Source organism: Fundulus heteroclitus, chromosome 21, assembly GCF_011125445.2.
Source record: "Fundulus heteroclitus isolate FHET01 chromosome 21, MU-UCD_Fhet_4.1, whole genome shotgun sequence".
Classification (NCBI taxonomy): Eukaryota; Metazoa; Chordata; class Actinopteri; order Cyprinodontiformes; family Fundulidae; genus Fundulus; species Fundulus heteroclitus.
In genome coordinates this window covers 13839222-13859624 of record NC_046381.1, presented here as the reverse complement: position 1 = coordinate 13859624, position 20403 = coordinate 13839222, and the positions used below count along the sequence as shown (strand labels likewise).

At 39.6% G+C, this 20403-nt stretch overlaps 2 protein-coding genes across 4 annotated transcripts in view; one reads left to right on the top strand and one right to left on the bottom strand.

Moving 5' to 3' along the window:
• zbtb47b (zinc finger and BTB domain containing 47b) overlaps nt 1–11944 on the top strand; it is a 40467-nt gene extending 28523 nt beyond the window's left edge. For all 3 annotated transcript variants that reach the window (XM_012880155.3, XM_036125043.1, XM_036125042.1), the window contains exon 6: nt 643–11944. In XM_012880155.3, the coding sequence (XP_012735609.2) occupies nt 643–1070 (428 nt within the window). In that variant the 3' untranslated portion in view covers nt 1071–11944. The remainder of the gene's footprint in view (nt 1–642) is intronic.
• Nucleotides 11857–20287, bottom strand: klhl40b (kelch-like family member 40b). The gene is made up of 6 exons (XM_012880173.3): nt 18944–20287; nt 16009–16169; nt 15808–15915; nt 15521–15706; nt 14517–14666; nt 11857–12546 (listed from the first exon to the last, which is right to left on the bottom strand). The coding sequence occupies exons 1-6, from the start codon at nt 20063–20065 to the stop codon at nt 12435–12437; spliced, it is 1839 nt and encodes a 612-aa protein (XP_012735627.2). The 5' UTR covers nt 20066–20287; the 3' UTR covers nt 11857–12434.
• Between the last annotated feature and the right edge of the window lie 116 nt (nt 20288–20403).

Here is a 20403-nt window from a genome sequence, read left to right as displayed (position 1 = left end):
CAGGTGGATTTAGCCATTTAGCCCCATCCTTCTCCCCGTTAACTCTGACCAACCTTTCTGTCCCTGTTTTAAGATGGACATCCCCTCAGCATGATGCTTACACCATGTTTTACCGTGAGGGTGACGTGTAGCGTTAGTTTTCATCTACAAACTCCATCCGTATAGATTCTCCAAAAACTGTGATTTCTGTGAACTCTGACCAGAGCACCTTCTTCCACATGTTTGGTGTATCCCTTACATAGCTTGTGGCAAATGCAAGCAGGATTTCCCATTTCTTCTTGCCCCTCTTCCATGAGGCCAGCCTGATGGAGAACACGACTAATAGTTATGCTGTCAGTAGATTTCTCCAGCTCAGCAGTGGCTCTGAGCAGTTACCATGGGTGCTTCTCTGATTTGTGTTGGTCTGTCAAATAAAACCTGAAAGAAATATGTGGAAACGTTGTAGTAGTGATGGGACAAAATGTGAAACATTTGTCAAAACTTTTGCAAGGCACTGTAGAAACACACTAAACAGTAAACGGAGGGGGCCAAATAACCCTTTTTTTCTTAGTCTCAGGGATCAGTAAGTCATCAATAAAAAGGCTAGCTAATGCAGCATTTTGAAATGCGTGACACAGCCGTGGTCTCCTGTGTCCTCTCCAGGAGAGAAGCCGTACATCTGTGAAATCTGCGGCAAGAGCTTCACCAGCCGGCCCAACATGAAGCGCCACCGCCGCACCCACACCGGGGAGAAGCCGTACCCGTGCGAGGTGTGCGGCCAGCGCTTCCGCTTCTCCAACATGCTCAAGGCCCACAGGGAGAAGTGTTTCCACGTCAGCAACCCCATGGTGGGCCCTAACTGCGCCGACCCCCTCGCCCTCGACCGGCCCCTCGTCTCTCCAGCCGCAGACTCTTCCGGCCCGGCCCAGCTGGGGGCGCCGGCCTCCTCCGCCGTCTGCGGCCCCCAGCTCCTCCACGGCGGCCAGCTGTCTCTCCCCCCGCTGCGGCCCATGGGGGGGCCGCCCGCTGCCTCCCATTTACCCCCGCCGCCTCCCTTGTTCTCTGCTGGTAGGATGAACTCTGACAACTAACAAGTCTCTGTAGCATTTAAAGCACTTTGTTCGGTTCCTCTTTTGTAAGAGCAGACTCGCAGCAGGGAGAGTGACATTTACGCGGAGGGAGGAGCCCGAGCGCGGGCCCGGTAACACGGACGCGTACCCATGTGGAACAATAAGAAATAGTTATTTTTTACTCAGCTGAAAACAGCATATAACCTCAACGTCCTCTCCCATGAATTTTACACCACGCTCAGAAATCCGTAGTTTTGCACAACTAATAGATTGTAGCATCCTTCACCAAATAACCGTTACTCATAAAGGACGAGAGTTAAAAAAACGCATTTTGTTTGTGTTTGTTTCTCTGCCAGGATGTAGCGCTCAGTTCCTCTCTGACCCGGCAATAATCAAACGTCGACCCGTTTGTGACATCATCAATAGCCAAAACCCTGTTAGCTCCCCCTGCTATAGTTGAGTAATGTAAAATGGCATTTATAATCGATCCTGCACCTTGCATTTGCCTACTGTGACATTTAAAATGTACTCCTTACTGTCTGTTTTTTTTTTTTTTTTTTTTTTTTTTCTGTTTGTGGCTGACTGATTTGCGGCTTCGGTTTCTAAGGACATCACAGAGCCAACAATGGCCGTAGTGGAGTGAGGTTACATGTTTTTTTTTGTCTGCACTGGAATGTTAGAGTGAGCTGCCAAGCAAAGACTGAAACTGAGAGTCATTTGAACAACAAATTCACACCTGAGCTTCCACAAAGTCAGCGGATGGAGATCTGCCCGACTCTAATGTTTGGTTTCCGTTAAACCTGCCCATCCTCTCTTACGGATCTATTTATCTTGGCAAGCTGTTGAACTTTTCCACATTTTGTGTTGCAACCGCAAATTTGTATGTTGTTTTCTTTGGGAAAAGCATAGAGTGGTCTGTGATTGTGAAGTGGAGGGAAAACGATGTGTGGTTTTCTTACACCTACAACAAAAGTCTGTCCTTAGTCTAAACTTTGTTCAACCACCTCTGCGATTTCTGCTGCAAGTCTTTTGGAGCGTCTATGCGCCAGCTTTGCACATTTTAGAGACTGAAAGCTTTCTTTTTTTCCATTTTTCTTTGTAAAACAGTTCGGGCTCAGTCAGATTTGATGTAGAGCGTCTGCAAACAGCAGTTTTCATGGTAATCTAACTCATTAAGGTCTAGACTTTGAGTTATTCTGACGCACGAATAAGCTTTGTCCATAACCATCTCTAGTTGCTCTGATTGTATGTTTATGTTGTTGTTCCCACAGTCCCAAGTCTTTTGCTTCCTCTAACAGGTTTTTTCTCAGTGATGGCGAGGTATTTATCTCCGTCTGTCTTTCCATCAACTCAGACCAGCTTCCCTGTCCACGTAGGAAGGAAATGATCCTCACAGCATGTGTCACAATGGGGATGATGCGTTCAGGGACATGTGCATGTTCCTCACACCTACCGTTGAACATGTAGGCCAAAACGTTTGACCAGACCACCTTCTTCCACGTGTTTAACGTGTCTCGCAGTGAGCGTTTTGGGAAACGGCGAACATAACCTGTTACGGCTTTCCTCTTACAGCTCCTACTATGTTACCACGGGAGCCATGGGTGTTTCTCTGATTAATGCTCTCCTAGGCTGGGGTTTCCGTTTAGGTGGATGGTCGTGACGCGGTGGGATTGCAGTTATGAAAGTAATCAGATTTTTATTTGTAAAAAAAAAAAAAAACTGATAAGCCATGTAAAATTTTCCTTCCACTTCAGAATTATGCAGTAGGCTACTTTGTGTTGGTCTACCACATAAATCAGCATTAAATTAGATGTATTTTGCGGTTATAATGTGACAATATGTGCTAAAGTTCAATACTTGTGCAAGGCATTGCATTATATACTCAGAGATATAACTATATTAGATAAATAGGTGATTTACTCAAACAGTATAGTTGTACATTTAGATTGATTTCTAACAATTTACAATGGTGAAGTCAAATACTGCTTATTCTTTTAAGTAGATGTGAGAGAAGTTCACAGGAGTTTGCTCACATAACTAAATGTGTGCATTTAATCTGTAGAGAATCTAACTTCCTATTTTTAGACATCATAGAAATAACCCAAAGACCAAGTCTCCTAAATAACATTAGCTGTATTTCTTTTGTTAAACGATGATTTTTAGCAGCAAATTAAAGTTACTGACTTGCAGTATAATATGTTCATAGTAAATGTTGCACTTTGATTAAAAGGATAGTTTAAACTATCTATCTAGGTTTTTTATTTGCCTTCTTGCTGAGAGTTTAAGTTAGAAAACTTAGGCCACTCAAACATCTATCAATCATTTTTTAGATTTGCCTGATCTTATCTTTTTTTTTTGTTACGTTAATGGGCACATCAAGTCTAGTTGAGATCTAATGTTCACTTCCGACTATTAATCTATGTTTGGGTATATCTAAACAAAGGAGAGCTGCCATGACCTCCTTTTCTATGTAGTGCCTGCATCCTGAAGTTTCTCTGATGCAAGTGGAAGCTTGTTATGGCTTCCACCTAGTAAACATGCTAAAAGCCCATCTGTGATATATTTTGAAGGCATCCTATATATAAAAAAAAACTATTCAAATTCTCCAGCAAAGCCTCTTGCTTTCAAGATAATTTGTTTTATTTATTTTTAGAAACAGGAAATGGTTTATGGATAAGCCCTTCCAATTTCTGCTAAGGTCAAAATTTTTTTTGCAGTATTAGAACCCAGATTTTCTGTTCCAAAAACACATTTTCTAATGTAATTATTTATGCACAAATCAAGCAGCTGAGACAAATTGCTTTACATCCCCTAACAAGCTGCTTCCCATCTTACTCTATATATTTTGGCATATCATAAAGTGTGTTGTCTAAATGTGATGAATTGAAGGGCAAGGGGAGGAACATCAAGTCTTGTCATGTCTATGAAGTTTGTGCACTTTTGATGCGCTCTTGTTCTGAATAATGCATGTGTACCGGGATCAAAGGTGTGGATTTGACAGAGTTCTGCTGCGTCAGGATAGGGTATGTTATTTTTGCTGTGATGTCACCCGTTTTGAGGGTTTTTTTTAGGGATCAGTTCAATACCTCAAGAGAAAAAGACCAATGCTCTCGAGGTCCTCGAAGTAGTCGAGTAAATAATAGTTGAATTAAATAGAAAGTTGCATAAGCTGGAAACAGTTGGAGCAACTTTGAGCATTCAGCAGGCCCAGGTCATTGAATCTTAATTAGTGTGTCATCTGCATAGCGCAGCATCGGATTAAGTAATTTTATATAGTAATCACTTCATAATTTTGTACCAATTGCATACATTCTGCAGGACTGGTGCATATGTGCAATATTAGTATAAGGCATTTAAAAGTGGTGACTCTCAGGCTGTGAAATTTTTCAACATTTCCAAAAGATCCATGGCAGCTTGGTTCAGAGATCCAATCATGAATGCTACACTGTCAGACGCGTAGAAATGATGCAGGAGCTATTTTTTCCCCCAACTATTCAGCTCCTCATACGGCAATGAAATGCAAAGCTATATATCGTTATATAAAAGTGAGGTTATATGGTGCTTAGCCGACTTTTCCTTTTGCTATGAGATTAATTTAGGCTTTCGAGCAGCTTTAGTTAACAGGTATATAGGTGGCACTGAACACCTCTTGAGAACCGAAGCTTGAAGTCAAATAAAAATTGACCCCCGAGATTTATCTGTCATAATTGGCAAGTTTCTGTGCCCAGTCAACAAACCCATATTCCTTTTATTTATATAAGCTTAGTCTTAGCATAGCAGTCCCCTGTATATACTGTCCAGATTGGATGCGCATTGTTTTCCTTTTTTTTAAGTTTACACAGCTTGAGCTAAATGTGTGTCCTGGACGGTACGAAGGAACGTTTGAATTTTTGAATGTTTTTTGTAAATGTATTTAGCTTTTGTTTATTTCAAAGACGAAACTGAGCACTTTGAGCGAAATATTGCACCAATCCCAGATTTGTGTCCTTCATAAACCAATATGAAGAAATACTAATGGCCTCATTGGACATTATTTAATTAATGGTACATTATTTACTTATTTTGTCAACTATTTTTTATATATTGCTTTGCTGATTTTGTACAGGGTCCAGTCTAAGAATGACCCTCTTAAATTAGAGCTTTTTGCTTGTTATTTACTATATTCTGGTTGTGATAAAGTCCAATCGAACCTCAGTGGATAGTTTACTCGATTGTTGCAAATCAACAAAGAACATAATAGTCGGCTGCCCAGATTTGAATACTAATATGAACTTTCTTGCTTTCGAAGATAATTAGAAGGTAAAAAATGTTTATTTCTTATAAATATCCCGCTTAAAATGTCAATTTTCATGTCGAGTACCAAGCATTCAGTAAGACAACATGAATTGTATATGCTATAAAGTTATAAATCTTAAGATGTAAAGTGTCTTGTAAAAGTATCTGTAGCCCATGGACCTATATACACGTTGTCACATTATAACCACAAACTTTATTGTAGCAGGATTTTACTTAGGTGATAGATCAGCATGTCAGCCAAAAAGTTCAAATTCATTCACATCTGGCCAGAGCACCATGGCTTTGTTCTTGCCACTCTTTTATAAAACACAGTCCTGTAAAGTGCATGAATAATACCGTTAGCAGATTCCCCAACCTGAGCTGTGGATACCTGCAGCTCCTCCAGAGTCATCACGGGCCTCTTCGCTGCTTCTCAGATTAATGGCGTAAGGCCTTTGAAGAACATCTTTATTTATATGGAGATAAAATAGTTCGAACTGGGTTTTATCTAGAGGTTTCAGAGTAAAAGGAGGCAGATGACAGTTATACACTTCACACTATCAGATATATAATCCAAATAAAATAAGTTTTTTGCTGTCAGGTGACAAAACCCGAAAAAGTTGAAGGAGTTTATGTGCAAGGCACCGTAATCTGGTCATTTGGTGGTCGCTGACTGTTAAGGACTGTTTATTAAAAAGAGCCTATCAAAGCTGAGAATGTGCTCTTTTTTCTGCTTTCTTAAGGAGCCACTACCCCTAGAGACATTACTGACATACTGTGTTTTGTGTGTTTGCCTTAAAAATAGTGGGATTTCCAATTTTTTTTTATTCTTTATTTCTTTTGCTGTTAAACAGTAATTATATCTGACGGAGAAATTATGATGAACACTACTGATTTATGCACTTTAAATTTCTCTGCCACACTTCCCAATAAGGGGGCCATGAAAGCAGACGCAGGGTGAAAACAAGTTGCAGAGATGTGTAAAGATGGAAATGTGTATTTCCTTTTTAAAGTTTTGTTTTTTTCCTTTTTTGAATGAAGTTAATTTTGTTTGGGAACTGTTCAGAGAACAAACTGACACAAATGAGTATTAGAACTTGGAATAAATCACAGAAAATGGAGTGTTGCTTGTAAGGCCGTTGGCAGTCGAGCCTGACCCGGGTTTGTCGTTTCTAATGTTGCTATTCAGCACAGTAAAAGCCAAGTCCGTTTCACTCTTTAACATACAGCTAAATATGGCAGCTTCCATATTTAAAGTAGCATTCAGTTCAACTAAGGTAATTGATTAGTTCATTATCAGAATTGATAACTACAAGGTGCAATTTCTATTAACCTAAAGAACCCTTAATTGGGATTTTTCAATGTTAGTTAAGTTGCCTAATTGAGTAATGCACTTTATTTTCCTGTTCAGATCTTAAACTGACATAGTGGCACTTATTCCGCATAAATTTGCTCATACTGTGTGTGCGAGTGCTATTCTTTATAACAAAAGATTACACAAAATTAGAAAAATGCTTTCTAAGTTAAGAAAAAATATGTCCCTGGCAGGCTCCATTGGAACTGCGTGTTAACAAAACTGCTTTTGAAAATAGATCTTCCTATCCTTGCTTGGAATAAAGTATTAAACCTCTGTTGTATTAATATTAATCCATCAAACCCAATGTGAGTGGAGCTTTCTGTGGCCTAGATGGAAAATGTACTGGGAAAATTGTTGGATTATTGGTTTTTTTTGTGTGTGTGTGTTTTTTGTTTTTAAGATAATCTTGCCTAAATGTCATAGTGACACACAATAACATATTTATTTTACAGAATTTAAGCAATTCTGGGATTTTTGCTGAAGAAATCCAAGGTATGAAGGAAGTCAGAATCTTTCATATTTTAGATTGTTCAAAGGTGCTTACTTTGTCACTTTGATGATACTTCCACAAGGTGGTCTCCTGGACTGGTTTTCAGTTATCATGTTACCTCTTTGTCGAGAGGTAATTACTGGAAGGTCTTGCCTTTCTCTTGAGTTTATAGCCCATCAGTTTTATTGTGCAGAGGTAGGGTTCATACGGGAATAACCCTGTTTGACTCCTATTCTAATACATTGTATCAGGACCCACTCAACTAAGTAAAGAGAAGCAGTTACCCATCACAACTTTAAGACATGAGCGCCAGTAAATGTGATTAAGAACTCTGGTCTTACCCTCAAGTAAAGTTGCAAAGACTATCAAATACTTTGATGAAACTAGTCCTCACAAGGATTGCCCTTGAGGAAAGGGAGACTAAGTGTTGCCTCCATGCTAGGATGGTTTCTATATATGCGCGATAACGTCTGTGAAGCATGGTGGTGGCGGAGGTGGTGTTATGGTACGATGTGCTTTGCTGGTGATATTGCTGTCCATTTAATCAAAGCCCATTTAACCAGAATGGCTTCAGTAGCATTCTGCAGCAAAACATCCCTTCCCACCTCATCCGGTTCTTCATAGCTGGACAATTGCTTGTTTTTCAGCAGGACAATAAGCCCCCAAATAAACCTCCAGGCAATATAAGGGCTTTTCAGGATCCCTATGCAGCCTGAAAATGTTTGGAATTTGATTCCAGTATTAGGCAAATCTGGATTATAATGGAAAAATGTGGAAACCTGCTTGTATTTCCAGACACTAATTCTCATCCCATTTGTCAATTTTTTCCTAACTTTCTTCCTTAATTTCTTTTTTGTAATTTCTTCATTCCATACTGCCATTCATCCTTGTCTTTCTTTTTATTCCTCTCCTTCTGTCTCCTGCAGTATGCCCTTCTTTCTTGCCTCAATTCTTTCATTTTCCTTGTTTTCTTTATTCTATTTGTTTTTACTTCTTTAGTTCCTTGTTCCTCTTTATCTTCCTTCCTTGCATCCTTTTCCCCTAATTTCCTTCCACCCATCCCATGGGTTTTTCAAGTCCTATATTTAAAGTCTGCTCTCTAAAAATGGGATTCATAATTAGATTTAGCATTTAATATTTTGAAATGGCTGTTAAAGAATTAAGAAGTTGGTAAAGTCGAGTTTAGAGAAGTCTGGATTTGTTACAAGGTTTGTAGGAACCCCGCCCACTTGATCCACAAAGAGTGGGAGGGATTGCTCTGTCAGATGACCTAGACTCCATAATCAACTGACCCAAACCCACCTTTGTTCATGGATTTACCGGACGTTTTATCAGAAGCGACATACAGCACATCTAATATCAAAGATAGCTAAGGTGGTTTGGGATGAGTTTGATTGTAGAGTGAAGGCAAATTGGAAACTCCCTCAAGACTGTTTCAGAACCATTCCAGGTAACCACCTCAGGAAGCTGATTGTGAGAAATCCAAGAAGCTTTCATGGAAATCTAAAATACTGTGCAAAGTGTTAGCATAGTTTGGATACCTTCTGCATTAATCTACAGGATATAAAAAAAAATATTGAAAAAACAATGATTGAATGACAAGGTGTGCCCAAACCTTTAACTGGTATTGTTACCCTGGAGCCATCAGATCCTGGGAACAAACCAAACTAATAGTTCTTGTTGTTTGACTTGGAGAAGAGACCTTTTATAAAATGCACAGGAGTCTCCTAATAGCTGGATTACATTTTTAAACAAATACTCTTGTATAAAAGCTAACAGCCAAAGGCTTGTGCTGTAGGCACAGATGGACAATGAATGGGTGGCTGCAAGGAAACCCAGAGGCTGTGCATTCAGTCTTGTATGAAAGGTAAATGTTGTATAAACAGTTGTACAAACCAGTCTATCAACCAGAAGAGGTTTAAGCTGATATTTCTCTCACAAGAACATTAAAGGTAAAGTCACATGCCAAAAAAATGTTTAGGAAGGGATACAAGTTTTGCTACTTTTTTGGGGGTTAAGTCCGGGGAGAAGATAAAAGAAGGCACATCTTTTGATGAATAACTTCTTTTCTTTTATTTGTGGAGATAAGCGGCACCTTGCGATAAAATGACCCATGAAATGGGTAGTTAATTTTGTTTATGATGTGTTTTGGATTTTGTGGCTCTAGGTCATTTTCACCTTTCTCTGATGCCCAGTCACCATTGCATCTATTGTTAATAATTTCTATTTGTGTTAAGTAATTTAAAGTACTATGGAGGTAATATATTAAAATATTCAAAACTCATAAATATAGTTTTATATTTTCAGAAAAAATTTGTTTTACACTCCATTTCTTTTTAATTTTGTTCTGATCCTCCGTTGTTTTAGGTAACACTTATAAAATATGGCTAATTAAGGCCACTGATTAGATTTGGACCAAAATAATTTTTGCCGAATACATGATGATAGATGTTTTTATTTATTTTTTATTGGTCATAAATCACTTTATCTTGCATCAGACAAAAAAGTAGAATATGAAAAATGAAATCAGTGAAACCAGGCATCAAATATCCCCCTGGAGGGTACAAATTGATGCATGGATGGTAAGAAACATCTCTTGACAAATGGCTCCATGTTCTACCCAGAAAAAACGGTGGATGAACAACCAAAAGTATGAAATTGAGAAAGAGGAAATGACCAGTATTTGGTTTAGCTGCTAAAAAGACGTGTCTTGTGGCCTTCGTCTTTAATAAATAAAAAAATATTTAATAAATATAATTATGAAGACTCCTGCAGAAATAGGAGCAAAAGTAATATGAAAGAACTCAGTAGTTTATTGCTGTTTGTTTTTCTATCTTTTTCTATGTATGTATACATGTCCGCCTCCCTCCCATAGTTGTTAGAAGGAGCCTCAAAACTGAGAAGGGAATTAAGTTAAGAAAAATATTTTAGAAATTGGTAGCAAACGGTCTGTTTGCTAGTAGACCTGTGTCCTTAGACCATTTTTTTTTTTTTTTTAAAGATTTGTTCAAAATTAAGTTACACTGCCTTAAAGGTAGACTCAGTGATTTTTCCCCAAGTCCCTTCTTGAATAACTGTGCATTAGCAAGACCATCACCCATGCTCATCTGGTCCTCAGGGTATTGCGTGAAATAAAATCTCCCAAATCCACTCTGGTCTTATTTTTTTTCTACTGAGGCCATCCCCTTCTTCTCATAAACTTGTACGTGGTTTTACTTCTTGTCACTCTCATCCATGTTCAAAGTATATAGTGAAAGCAGTGGCGCTACAATCAACGGCTAACACCGAAGCTAACCGCTAAGCTAACCAGATACATAAACACTAGAAGTGCTAGTATGCACAGCCAGCAAATGGAAACCAACAAGGAACGTGTACGCACATTAGCATTACATGAGCGTGTCAGACTGATTGGCATGTGGGACAACCCATAAATAAGGCGAAACCCCCAGAATTCGAGGGACAGAAGGAGTGAGAGCAGGACCAAAACTCTGCCAATCCCTGCGAATGGCAGGGATTTGTCAGTTTTTACAGGCCTGCAGCTTTCACAGAATTTTTTATAACCTCTTTTTTCTGAATACATAAAGCATTGACTACTGTCCGGATGAAAGGACCGTAAAACAAAGTGTTTCTGAACAGGATTACCACCTACAGCTTTAATGGCTAATATTTAAGATTCATATATAATATAGTAATTAGTCTTCTATTGTATCAAAACATTAGTATCCAATGACAGCACAAGACCTACTTCTATATTTAAAGACACTTAGTTGTATTGGTATTAAATCAATGGACTGGGAAAAACTGCTTTGTGAAATTACCTTTTTTAATACCACATTTTGCTTGTATGTAGAGCAAAAGAGGGAAAAGATTGATGCAGATAGATTCGATTTTGCATACCTTGGAATCCATATTAAAAATTTGCAAATCAAAGTAAATGTAATGGGGTTTTGCTAGGCCTTCCAGTTGGTTGCTTAAGAGCTACCATGTAATAAATAACCAAATTTCAAAAAAAGCACAGCCTTAGTCTTAATGTTTAATGTGTTTTAAATCCAACACATTAAACTAGTTGTAAATGCTAATGCTGCTCATTAGCTTGTTAACTGAAATGTAGCTGGCGATGCCAATGCTAGCTCTGCAATGAACATAATCAGTAATACATTATTAGGTTGTTGTAGTTTTATTTTTATTATATTCATTTTTTAGCACAATAACGAGCTAGGACAAGATGAGACACTGTTTTACTTTTAACATGCCTGACCAACCTCAAAAAAGCATAACTGCAGCATGCATGATTATGGGGATAACTTCCAGAGATATTTATTTTTTTGAAACTCCTTAGACTGCTAAAACATTGATTAGCTGCTTCTAATATGAAACCCCCCACCACTCCCACCTGCCACAACCAACTAATACCGTATTTAAATCTCTATACAATGCATTGTATTTCCAGTACTTATTGCTTCCACGGCACTGAGAAATTATGAAATGTATCATCACTTGCTGATTCTCTGCTCTAAAATGTAAACAGTACAGTATGTACTGGGGGATTCTAGTTTTAAAACCACATATATAGACAGTAGTTGTCCCATTCAGCTATATTAACAATGCCAAAACAGTACAATGACATCGGAGTCTAGAGGTGCTAAAGACAGTAGGCTGTTTTTTTTTTTTTTTTTTTTTTTTCCTTTTTATTGTAATATTGACAAGTGTTATCTGTCTGTAACACAGTAGAACATTCTGAAAACATTTCAATAATAAACCATATAGATATTACTGAACACGTGTCTTGTGTTTGTTTTTATGCATACCATTTTATTTGAGTATTGCATTTTCTTGCTTGTTGAACGTACAAGCAGTAGACTTGACTGGGATTTTGACCTTGCTGCCCTCTGCTGGGCAGTGAGCAGGTTTTCAAATGAGTTAAAGTAAGCTTTAGTTTGGTTTAATTTTTTTGTTTATTTAGTTCAGTGAAACACTAATTTCTGCTGATTAAATGTCCCAATCTAAGTCAATTACTTTTGCAAACACATATGAAAATGTAATTAAAGAAAGAGTCATTATTACACCATATTACTAATTATAAAAGTTACAACAATGCGTGAAAATGCCTGTGCTAATTGCCAAATTGCTAATGCGTACAAATCAACCAAACTATTAAGTCCTAATGTGTTTGACTATGAATGTGCCCCAAAAAAAAAATGTAGAAAATAGTTCAATTATTCTCAAGTAGACTTCCGTTGAGTAACAGGAACTTCTGAGAGCTTCACATCTTGGTGAGACGCAGGGTATTCAAGCGTACCCCCAGTATTGTGGCTCCGGAGGCATACTGAATCTCTCTGAGGATCCCAATCCACTTGCTCTCCGTCTCATTGTACCTGCAGAGGTTTAATGAAGAGACAAGTTGGATTGAGGAAAATCCTTAATTGCTTTTTTTTTTTTTTGCCTAAACAGAGTACCCCCCCCCCCCACCCGATGCTGAGCTCATTTCAGTTCCAGACTTTATTCAAAATTTCTCTCTCTCTCTCTCTCAATATATATATATATATATAGATATATATATATATATATATATATATATATATATATATATATATATATATATATATATATATAATATATATATATATATATATATATATATATATAAACACAGAGTGAGGCCCACAAATTTGGACAGTGACACAATCTACGTGATTTGGGCTCTGCATGCCAGCACATTGGATTTGAAATTACACAACTACAATGTAACTGAAGTGCAGACTTTAAGGTTTAATTCAAGGGGTTGAGCAAAAATATATGACTAAACATGTAGGAATTGTAGCTCTTTTTATACAAACGCTCCTGATTTCAGGGTCTCAAAAGTAATTGGACGAACAAACTTAACCCCTAGTAAAATGTTACTTTTCAATATTTAGTTGAGAATCCTTTGCAGACAATGACTGCCTGAAGTCTGGAACCCATGGACATCACCAAACGCTGGGTTTCCTCCTTTGTGATACTTTGCCAGGCCTTTACTGCAGCCGTCTTCATTTGGTGCTTGCTTGTGGGTCTTTCTGCCTTAAGTTTTGCCTTGAGCAAATGAAATGCATTCTCGATTGGGTTGAGATCTAGTCATTGACTCGGCCGTTGCAGAATATTCCACTTCTTTGCTTTAAAAAAACTCTTGGGTTACTTTTGCAGTATGGTTTGGATGATTGGACGGCGCTTCACAGTACAGATGGACAATCAACTTTGCTGCATTTGGCTGAATCTGAACAGAAAGTATTTCCCTATACAGTTCAGAATTCATCCGGCTGCTTCTGTCTTTTCTCACATCATCAACACAAGTGACCCAGAGCCACTGGAAGCCATGCATGCCCATGCCATCACACTGCCTCCACCGTGTTTTACAGAAGATGTGGTTGTGCTTTGGATAATGAGCTGTTCCAATTCTTCTCCAAACTTTCTTCTTCCCATCATTCTAGTACAGGTTGATCTTAGCTCTCAGCTCTCAGCTTAGCTCTCAGCTGTCCAAATAATCCTCTTCCAGAACTGGGTGGGCTTCTTCGGGTGTTTTTTGGCAGTTAATTCTGGCCTTTCTATTTTTGAGGCTGATTGATTAATGGTTTGCACCTTGTGGTGAATCCTTTGTATTTACTCTCATGAAGTCTTCTTTTTATGGTAGACTTAGATACTGATACACCTACTTCCTGGAAAGTGTTTTTCACTTGGGTGGATGTGAAGGTTTTTTTTTCTTAACCATGGAAAGGATTCTGTGATCATTCACCACGTCCAGGCCTCTTTCAGTTCAGAAGCTCACCAATGCACTCTTTTTTTTTTTTCCTCAGACTGTACCAAATTGTTGAATTGGTCATTGGTCACTTTTGTGCTATGTCTTTGATGGATTTCTTCTTTTTTTCAGTCTCAGGATGATCTGTTTCACCTCCATGGAGAGCTCCTTGGACTGCATGTTGTGTGTTCACAGCAACAGCTTGCAAATGCAAATGCCACACCAAGAATCAACTCCAGACCTTTTAACTGCTTAATTGATGACAATTAATGAGGGAAGAGCCCATGCAGCTTTGTTGTTTATTTTGCAGTCTTCCGAGTCAATTGTCTAATTACCTTCGGTCCCTTGAAAAAGAGGCGCATTAAAGAGCTGTAATTCCTAAACCCTTGCTCCAACTTGGGTCAGCTGAGAGTCTGCAGTTTAAGCCCATATTGATTATATTATTGTATCCTGAATATGCTTTCATAAATAGCTAAAATAACAAAACTTGTTATATAATTGATATTTCTAATAATTTGTTGTTGTTTTTTGCTGGACTGAATAATTTAAAGAATAATGTCTGGGGAAAAGATGTACCTCCAAACGTCGTTCATCTCCTTGGGAAGGATTTCATCACTGTCTTCCAAAGGTATCATGGCAAAACCTCCCACAGCGTAGAGGAAACCGGCCAAAGATACAAGATTCAGAGAGCTACGCTCCTGAGGAAATGGCTCAAAATCTGACCACCTGTGGGATGAAAAAAAAGCACACACACATAGGTTTAGACTCTCAATAAACTCTCAAAGGTCTGTTTTAGGAAAGCTTTGATTATTTTGGCTTTATGTTCTTTATGTCATCTTAGCTCAAATTAATATTGTTATAATTCAAAATTTTTAACTCAAAGTGACTTTGAGAAGCTTAACGTCATCTTCCTTTATTTTGTTGAGGTGAAAAAAAAGTTTCTTTGAATTCAATTTAATCACATCTGCAACATGGTTCACACAGAGATTTGTATTTAAGATTACAGCCAATAAAACCGCTAAAGATTAAAAAAAAACTGTTATAATTAATTATTCTTCAGTAATGGAAAAACTTTTTTTTTCTCTACATGAGGACCATTTTTTAAAAAAAATATTCTGCTTTTAAGTATTTTACCTTACACTATTCCTCTATGCTTCATGCATAAAAATCAAAGATGTTTTCTTTTATTCTTTGCTTTTAGCCAAGATTTTATTCATTTACGCCTCATTAGTTTTCATTTTTTGATTAAATGGATATTTTTAAATAAAGACAAACTTGAGAAGCGTGGCTGCATCTGAAGCGTTCAAAGTTATCTGTGGACGAAAGCTCTAAAATTCTCTAAAAAAGTTGTGACTGATTTAAAAATAACCAGAGGAAATACAACAAAAAACACTGCATTTATAAAGGGGTAAGAAGTTATCTAAACCAACCTGGGACTGTGTTAAAAAGCGGTCCTGCCGTTCCACTTTGCAGAATTGTTTAAAATGAGCCACATTGGAGAGTTATTGAGCATAAACGGCCTGTTTAGGGTTATACAGTCGAGTCTCAGGAGGCTTTTGGACGCTCACTTCAGAACTCACTTGTTGGTAGCGATGTCGTACACCTCCACTGTGTCCGTCAGGCCGTCGTCGGTCACTCCTCCTGCTACGTAGATTTTGTCCTGATGAAGAGTGGCTCCAAATAAGGAGCGTGCCGTCTTCATGGGAGCGAGCTCTTTCCATTCAAACCTCTTCACGTCGTATGCGCACATCTTCTTCAGACAGTTCCTTTTTTGAGCATACACAACAGCTCTGTGACTTCTACCTTTCCCTGTGTTTGATTTTTGTAGGTTTGTGACGTTAACATGCCGTTTGCAACGCATACTCACTTGTTGTCTCCTTTTCCGCCAATCACATACACAAGGTCGTCGTGCGATACTGTTGAATGTCCGTAAACCGGGTAAGGAATAGACTCTGACTCGCCCCATTTAAAGGATCTGGGAACGACGAGTCGCGGGAACGAAAAGAATCAGAATCCGATCCCATTTTGAAACATCTGACATAGAAATGCTTTTAAAATTCCGACTTACTGTCTGTCATAGACCAAAACTGTGTCCAGTATGCCCTCCTTGTCTTTCAGCTCCTTCCCTCCCAGCACGAAGATGGAGTTCTCGCCTTCGGCCATCCCGAACAAGACGCGGGGAGTCGGCAGGGGTGGCATCCCCAGCCAGTCGGTACTAATGGGGTCATACTGAGGTCATAGAAACATTTGCAAATTAGTTACATTTACACCTGAAGTCACGTTTACACTGTGGTAAAGGTCAACGCCGGTCACGCTACTCCTTCGCCATTATGTGCCTTTGCAGTTTTGATGATTTTGTGCCCAGCTTTTTCTGGTAGCTGCTTTGATGAGCGACGATTTAAACTGATCATAGTCTACTGCAAGGAAATGTGGAAATGCATTTAGATGCGACTCCGATGAATAACGCCCACTTGCAGCACGCCCGTGAGAGTTCTTGTGGTTTTATCTGGAGTTGTCAGTCCTACGCCTCAAATAGAACTACAATAAATGGAAACAGGATTAAACACAGTTTCAGAAAATAAACAGCTAAATTAAATTATACATGCAATTTGAGCCTTTCCTTTTACTATTTCCCTTACTCATTACAATACTTGAGCTTTACACTGTCTTGGTAGTGCAACCTTCCTTGCTGCAAGAAGGTTCTGGGTTTGAATCCCGGCCTGGGGTCTTTCCGCATGCGTGGGTTCTCTGTGGGTACTCCAGCTTCATCCCATAGGCCCTAAACATGGCTGAGGTTAATTTAATTCTCTAAATTGCCCTTACGTATAAGAGTGTGTGCACGTGGTTGTTTGTCATGTGTCTCTGTGTTGCCTTGTGAGAGACTGGCGACCTGTCCTGGGTGTACTCTGCCTCTCAGCCAGTCACTGCTGGAGATGAGACGATGGATGAATGAAAATACTTGACTCCAAAGGAAAATGAACTGATATGCTATGGTTTAAAACTATCCGCATGAACCAGTTTTACTTGTACAAAATGGACAAAATGAGGTAGTTTACAAAATGGCAAAGGCGTGATCGACCTGGAGCTGTTAAAGGTGTGACAAGCATGACTCAGGTTAAACCCTGTTTTCTTTAAATTGATACAAACATTGTATTAAAACTGCTTTATATCATATTTGCTTGTTTTTATTCGCTTTTTTCTTCACTAAACCTTACGAAGTAAGTTACAGACAGTGGAAACCAGTTGTTTACACGGCAAAAACGGATCTAAAAATAAGTAAAATGTTCTTAAAGGTAGTGTATTTATCCTTGATTTGAGCAGGTAAATAAGATTATCTGCCAATGGAATGAGTATTCTGACCCCTAAAATAAGATAATTAGACACCCTGTACTTGAAATAAGATGATTGAGATGAATTATTCCTGTTTTAAGTGCAAAAATCTTATTCCATTGACAAATCATCTTATTTACCTGCTCAAATCAAGGACAAATACACTAATTTTAAGAACATTTTACTTATTTCTAGTTCTGTTTTTGCAGTGTACTTATACTGGATCAAAAGACCCATAATTTATATCTGACTGCCTGACATAAGTATGATTTTAAAAACTTGTTTCAGGTCGGTTAGGATTACAAACTTATTCGGTAATTATTTTAACTTTGTTTTTCCTTCCATAGTTCATTAGTTTACATGCATTTTCTTTTGCTTTTGGTAGATTTGTCTTTTAAGCTGTATGAACCGAACGAGTGAAAATGTTTTGGGTATCCTTCCACACACTTGTCATAATAGTTTGCTGGGATTTTGGCCCATCCTGACAGATCCAGTGTAACTGAGTCAGATCTGCAGGCTAGATCTCAGTGACACCTAAAAGTTTTCAGGTGGCATCTCCAAAACATTGACCTTTTTACCTGTAGCCCGCTCTGCAGCCAATTTGACATTATTCTTAGGTTCCTTGTTCATTTGGTAACTCAGTTGTGTCCAAACTTTACCTTCATGTCTGATGTCTTTACTACTTTTCACATAATTATTTTTTTTTTTCACATGACGGCATCTATGTTGCTGCCACCCTTACACATCACGGTGGGGATGAAGGTCTCAGGCTTGTGAACTACAAATCTTAACAATTGAGACTGTGGAAAAACGCTACATCTCTTCATAAATACAATTTTTCTCTGAGTACATTTGCAATCTGGTGTATGTTTCTTTTGGAATAAAAGCCTCCTCCTCTCTGAATGGCCTATCACTTCATGTCAGTGAAGTGGACTTGTTCCACTGTAAATAATCACACCCTCTTCAGCTCCAGCCAGCGTATTTACAAGGCATTTGGCTTTTGATTTGTGACTGAAATACACATTTCACATCAAAACATGTTCATCCCATCTCTTTGCTGAACAGCATGATGGCGGGACAGGCCCGTCCTGTTTATGCTTGTTTATAACTGTACAAACAGATGAATGTGGCCCCTACAGGCATCTGGAAATTGAAGGAAAGGATGAAGCAGACCTCGTAGAGGTCCATATTTCTCTTCCTGATATTAATGCTGATTTCTTTAGGTTGTGCCACATAAGGAGGCTGTGTGTCTACTCTTAGAGCTGCTTTAAAATACATTCACAGGTATACCCCGAGGTGACTGACATTTTATAAATCACCTTATTAAAAGTCTATAATGTTATGACATCATCATCCGGGCTTTTGCCAAATATTTAACGTCATAGTAATCTTACTTCTCAACTTCTGAATTTGTAATCAAAAACTCTGCTATTATTCTGGCAGAAAATAGAAATAATTTTGTCTTTTTATACAGTTTATGTAAAAATCTGGTCACAGCTTTGTACTAAACCTGCATGATTTTGTGATATTGATACATCATTAGATGATATTTTTTTTTAAATAAAATAAAATCCTAAAACAGTTTTTTTTTCTAGTTTTTTTTTTTCTCAGTTTATGTATGGCATGCCTGATCTCAAATGTTACTAACTTGCGTTGTGGAACAGCTTCCGTACCTGCAGGAAGTAGGAGCACAGAGGGTCTTCCGTGTTCTCTTCGTCTACAAACAGTCCTCCAATCACAAAGATCTGGTTCTCCCTGGTGACCAGGCTGACGTGGTTCTTGGGAACCTGCGTGGAGATTGACGCCATGAAGCAGTCATTGCCTGACGGGTCGTACGCCATGGCGCCGCTGTCGTTCACCATCAGTATTAGATCCCTGACGAACATCCCGAATCGCAGGTTGTCGTTCAGAATAGCCGGTAGGAGACCTTCGTCGTCCTCCTTGCCTTCAAGTTCTCCGTCTTTCTCCGCCCCGCCTTCCTCCTTCTTGTCCCTTTTAGCCTCCGGCATTTTCCCACTACGAGCATCCCTGACCAGCTTCAGCTTCTGCTGCAGCTGCGGGTTAGCGGAGATCATTTTGTGCTTCTCCACTTTCTCTTTCAGGTAATCGTCCGTGACGAGACGCAGGCGAACGCAGTCCAGCAAGTCCGGGACGTCTTTCTCTCTGCTCTCGGCGTCCCGGGACACCCAGCGCATCAGCGCCTCGAACACGGCCTCCTCCGTCTCCACGTTCAGGTTGTCGTTCATTAAAATGGCCGCCAACTCGGTCGCGTTCAGCTGGAGGAAGTCTTCGTCTTTGGAGATGAGCTGGAAACGCTCGCAGGCGTAGTTCCTGGCGGAGACGGCCAGCCTGGGGCAGTCCAGCATCAGACCGAGCCGGAAGACGGCCAGGCAGTTGCTGAGGCTGAGGCGCTTTTGTAAGAAAGACACGCAAACGGTGAAGATGGAAGGGATCTGGTACATGTTGGCGACGGCGAAGATGTCCTGGACGTTCTGCTCCGTGACATTGATCTTGGAGGTGTACAGGTACTTGAGGATCAGACCGATGACGCCGGGCTCCACGTCCTCCAGCACGATTTCCCTCTTTTTGCTCTCGTCCAGGTCGGACAGAAAGATGGAGCGGAAGTAGGAGCTGCAGGCGCACAGCACCAGCCGGTGGCAGGGGAACTCCTTGTCTTTGATCTTCAGCACGCAGTCCACCAGCTTGTCGTTCTCCAGCAGGTCATACAGCCCGTCCTGGAGCAGAGTCTGCTGGTACAACCTGGGCTCATCCATGGGATTTATAGGCAGCGCCATCTGAGAAGTGTCGAAGGAGCTGAAGATCAAATAATGTTGGAATCTTCTTTATTGGCGAGTATTTGGCTTTCCTGCCCGCAGAGTGGGGTTAGATTCACAGTGAGCCTGTTCACCTCTTACTCAGCTGTCCTGACCCCTCAACCGAGCTCCAACTGGAGGGTTATTTTTAGACTGAGCGCTCGCTCTAGAGCTATGGGGGCTTTATCCTGGACATTGCTGGAAATGCAATATCCCCGTCTCTGTCTGGTTTTCCTACCTCCCACTCGCCCACTCCCCTTGGACAATCCACCCACTCTCCAAACAGCTGACGCACATCTCATTAGGAGCCTTTCCAACGT

Coding starts and splice junctions, on each gene's coding strand:
- klhl40b (XM_012880173.3), bottom strand. CDS start 20,065: ATGGCGCTGCCTATAAATCCCATGGATGAGCCCAGGTTGTACCAGCAG. Junction 16,170..18,943: donor TGTGCTCCTACTTCCTGCAG/GTACGGAAGCTG, acceptor CTATGACCTCAG/TATGACCCCATTAGTACCGA. Junction 15,707..15,807: donor GGCGGAAAAGGAGACAACAA/GTGAGTATGCGT, acceptor TGCTCAAAAAAG/GAACTGTCTGAAGAAGATGT.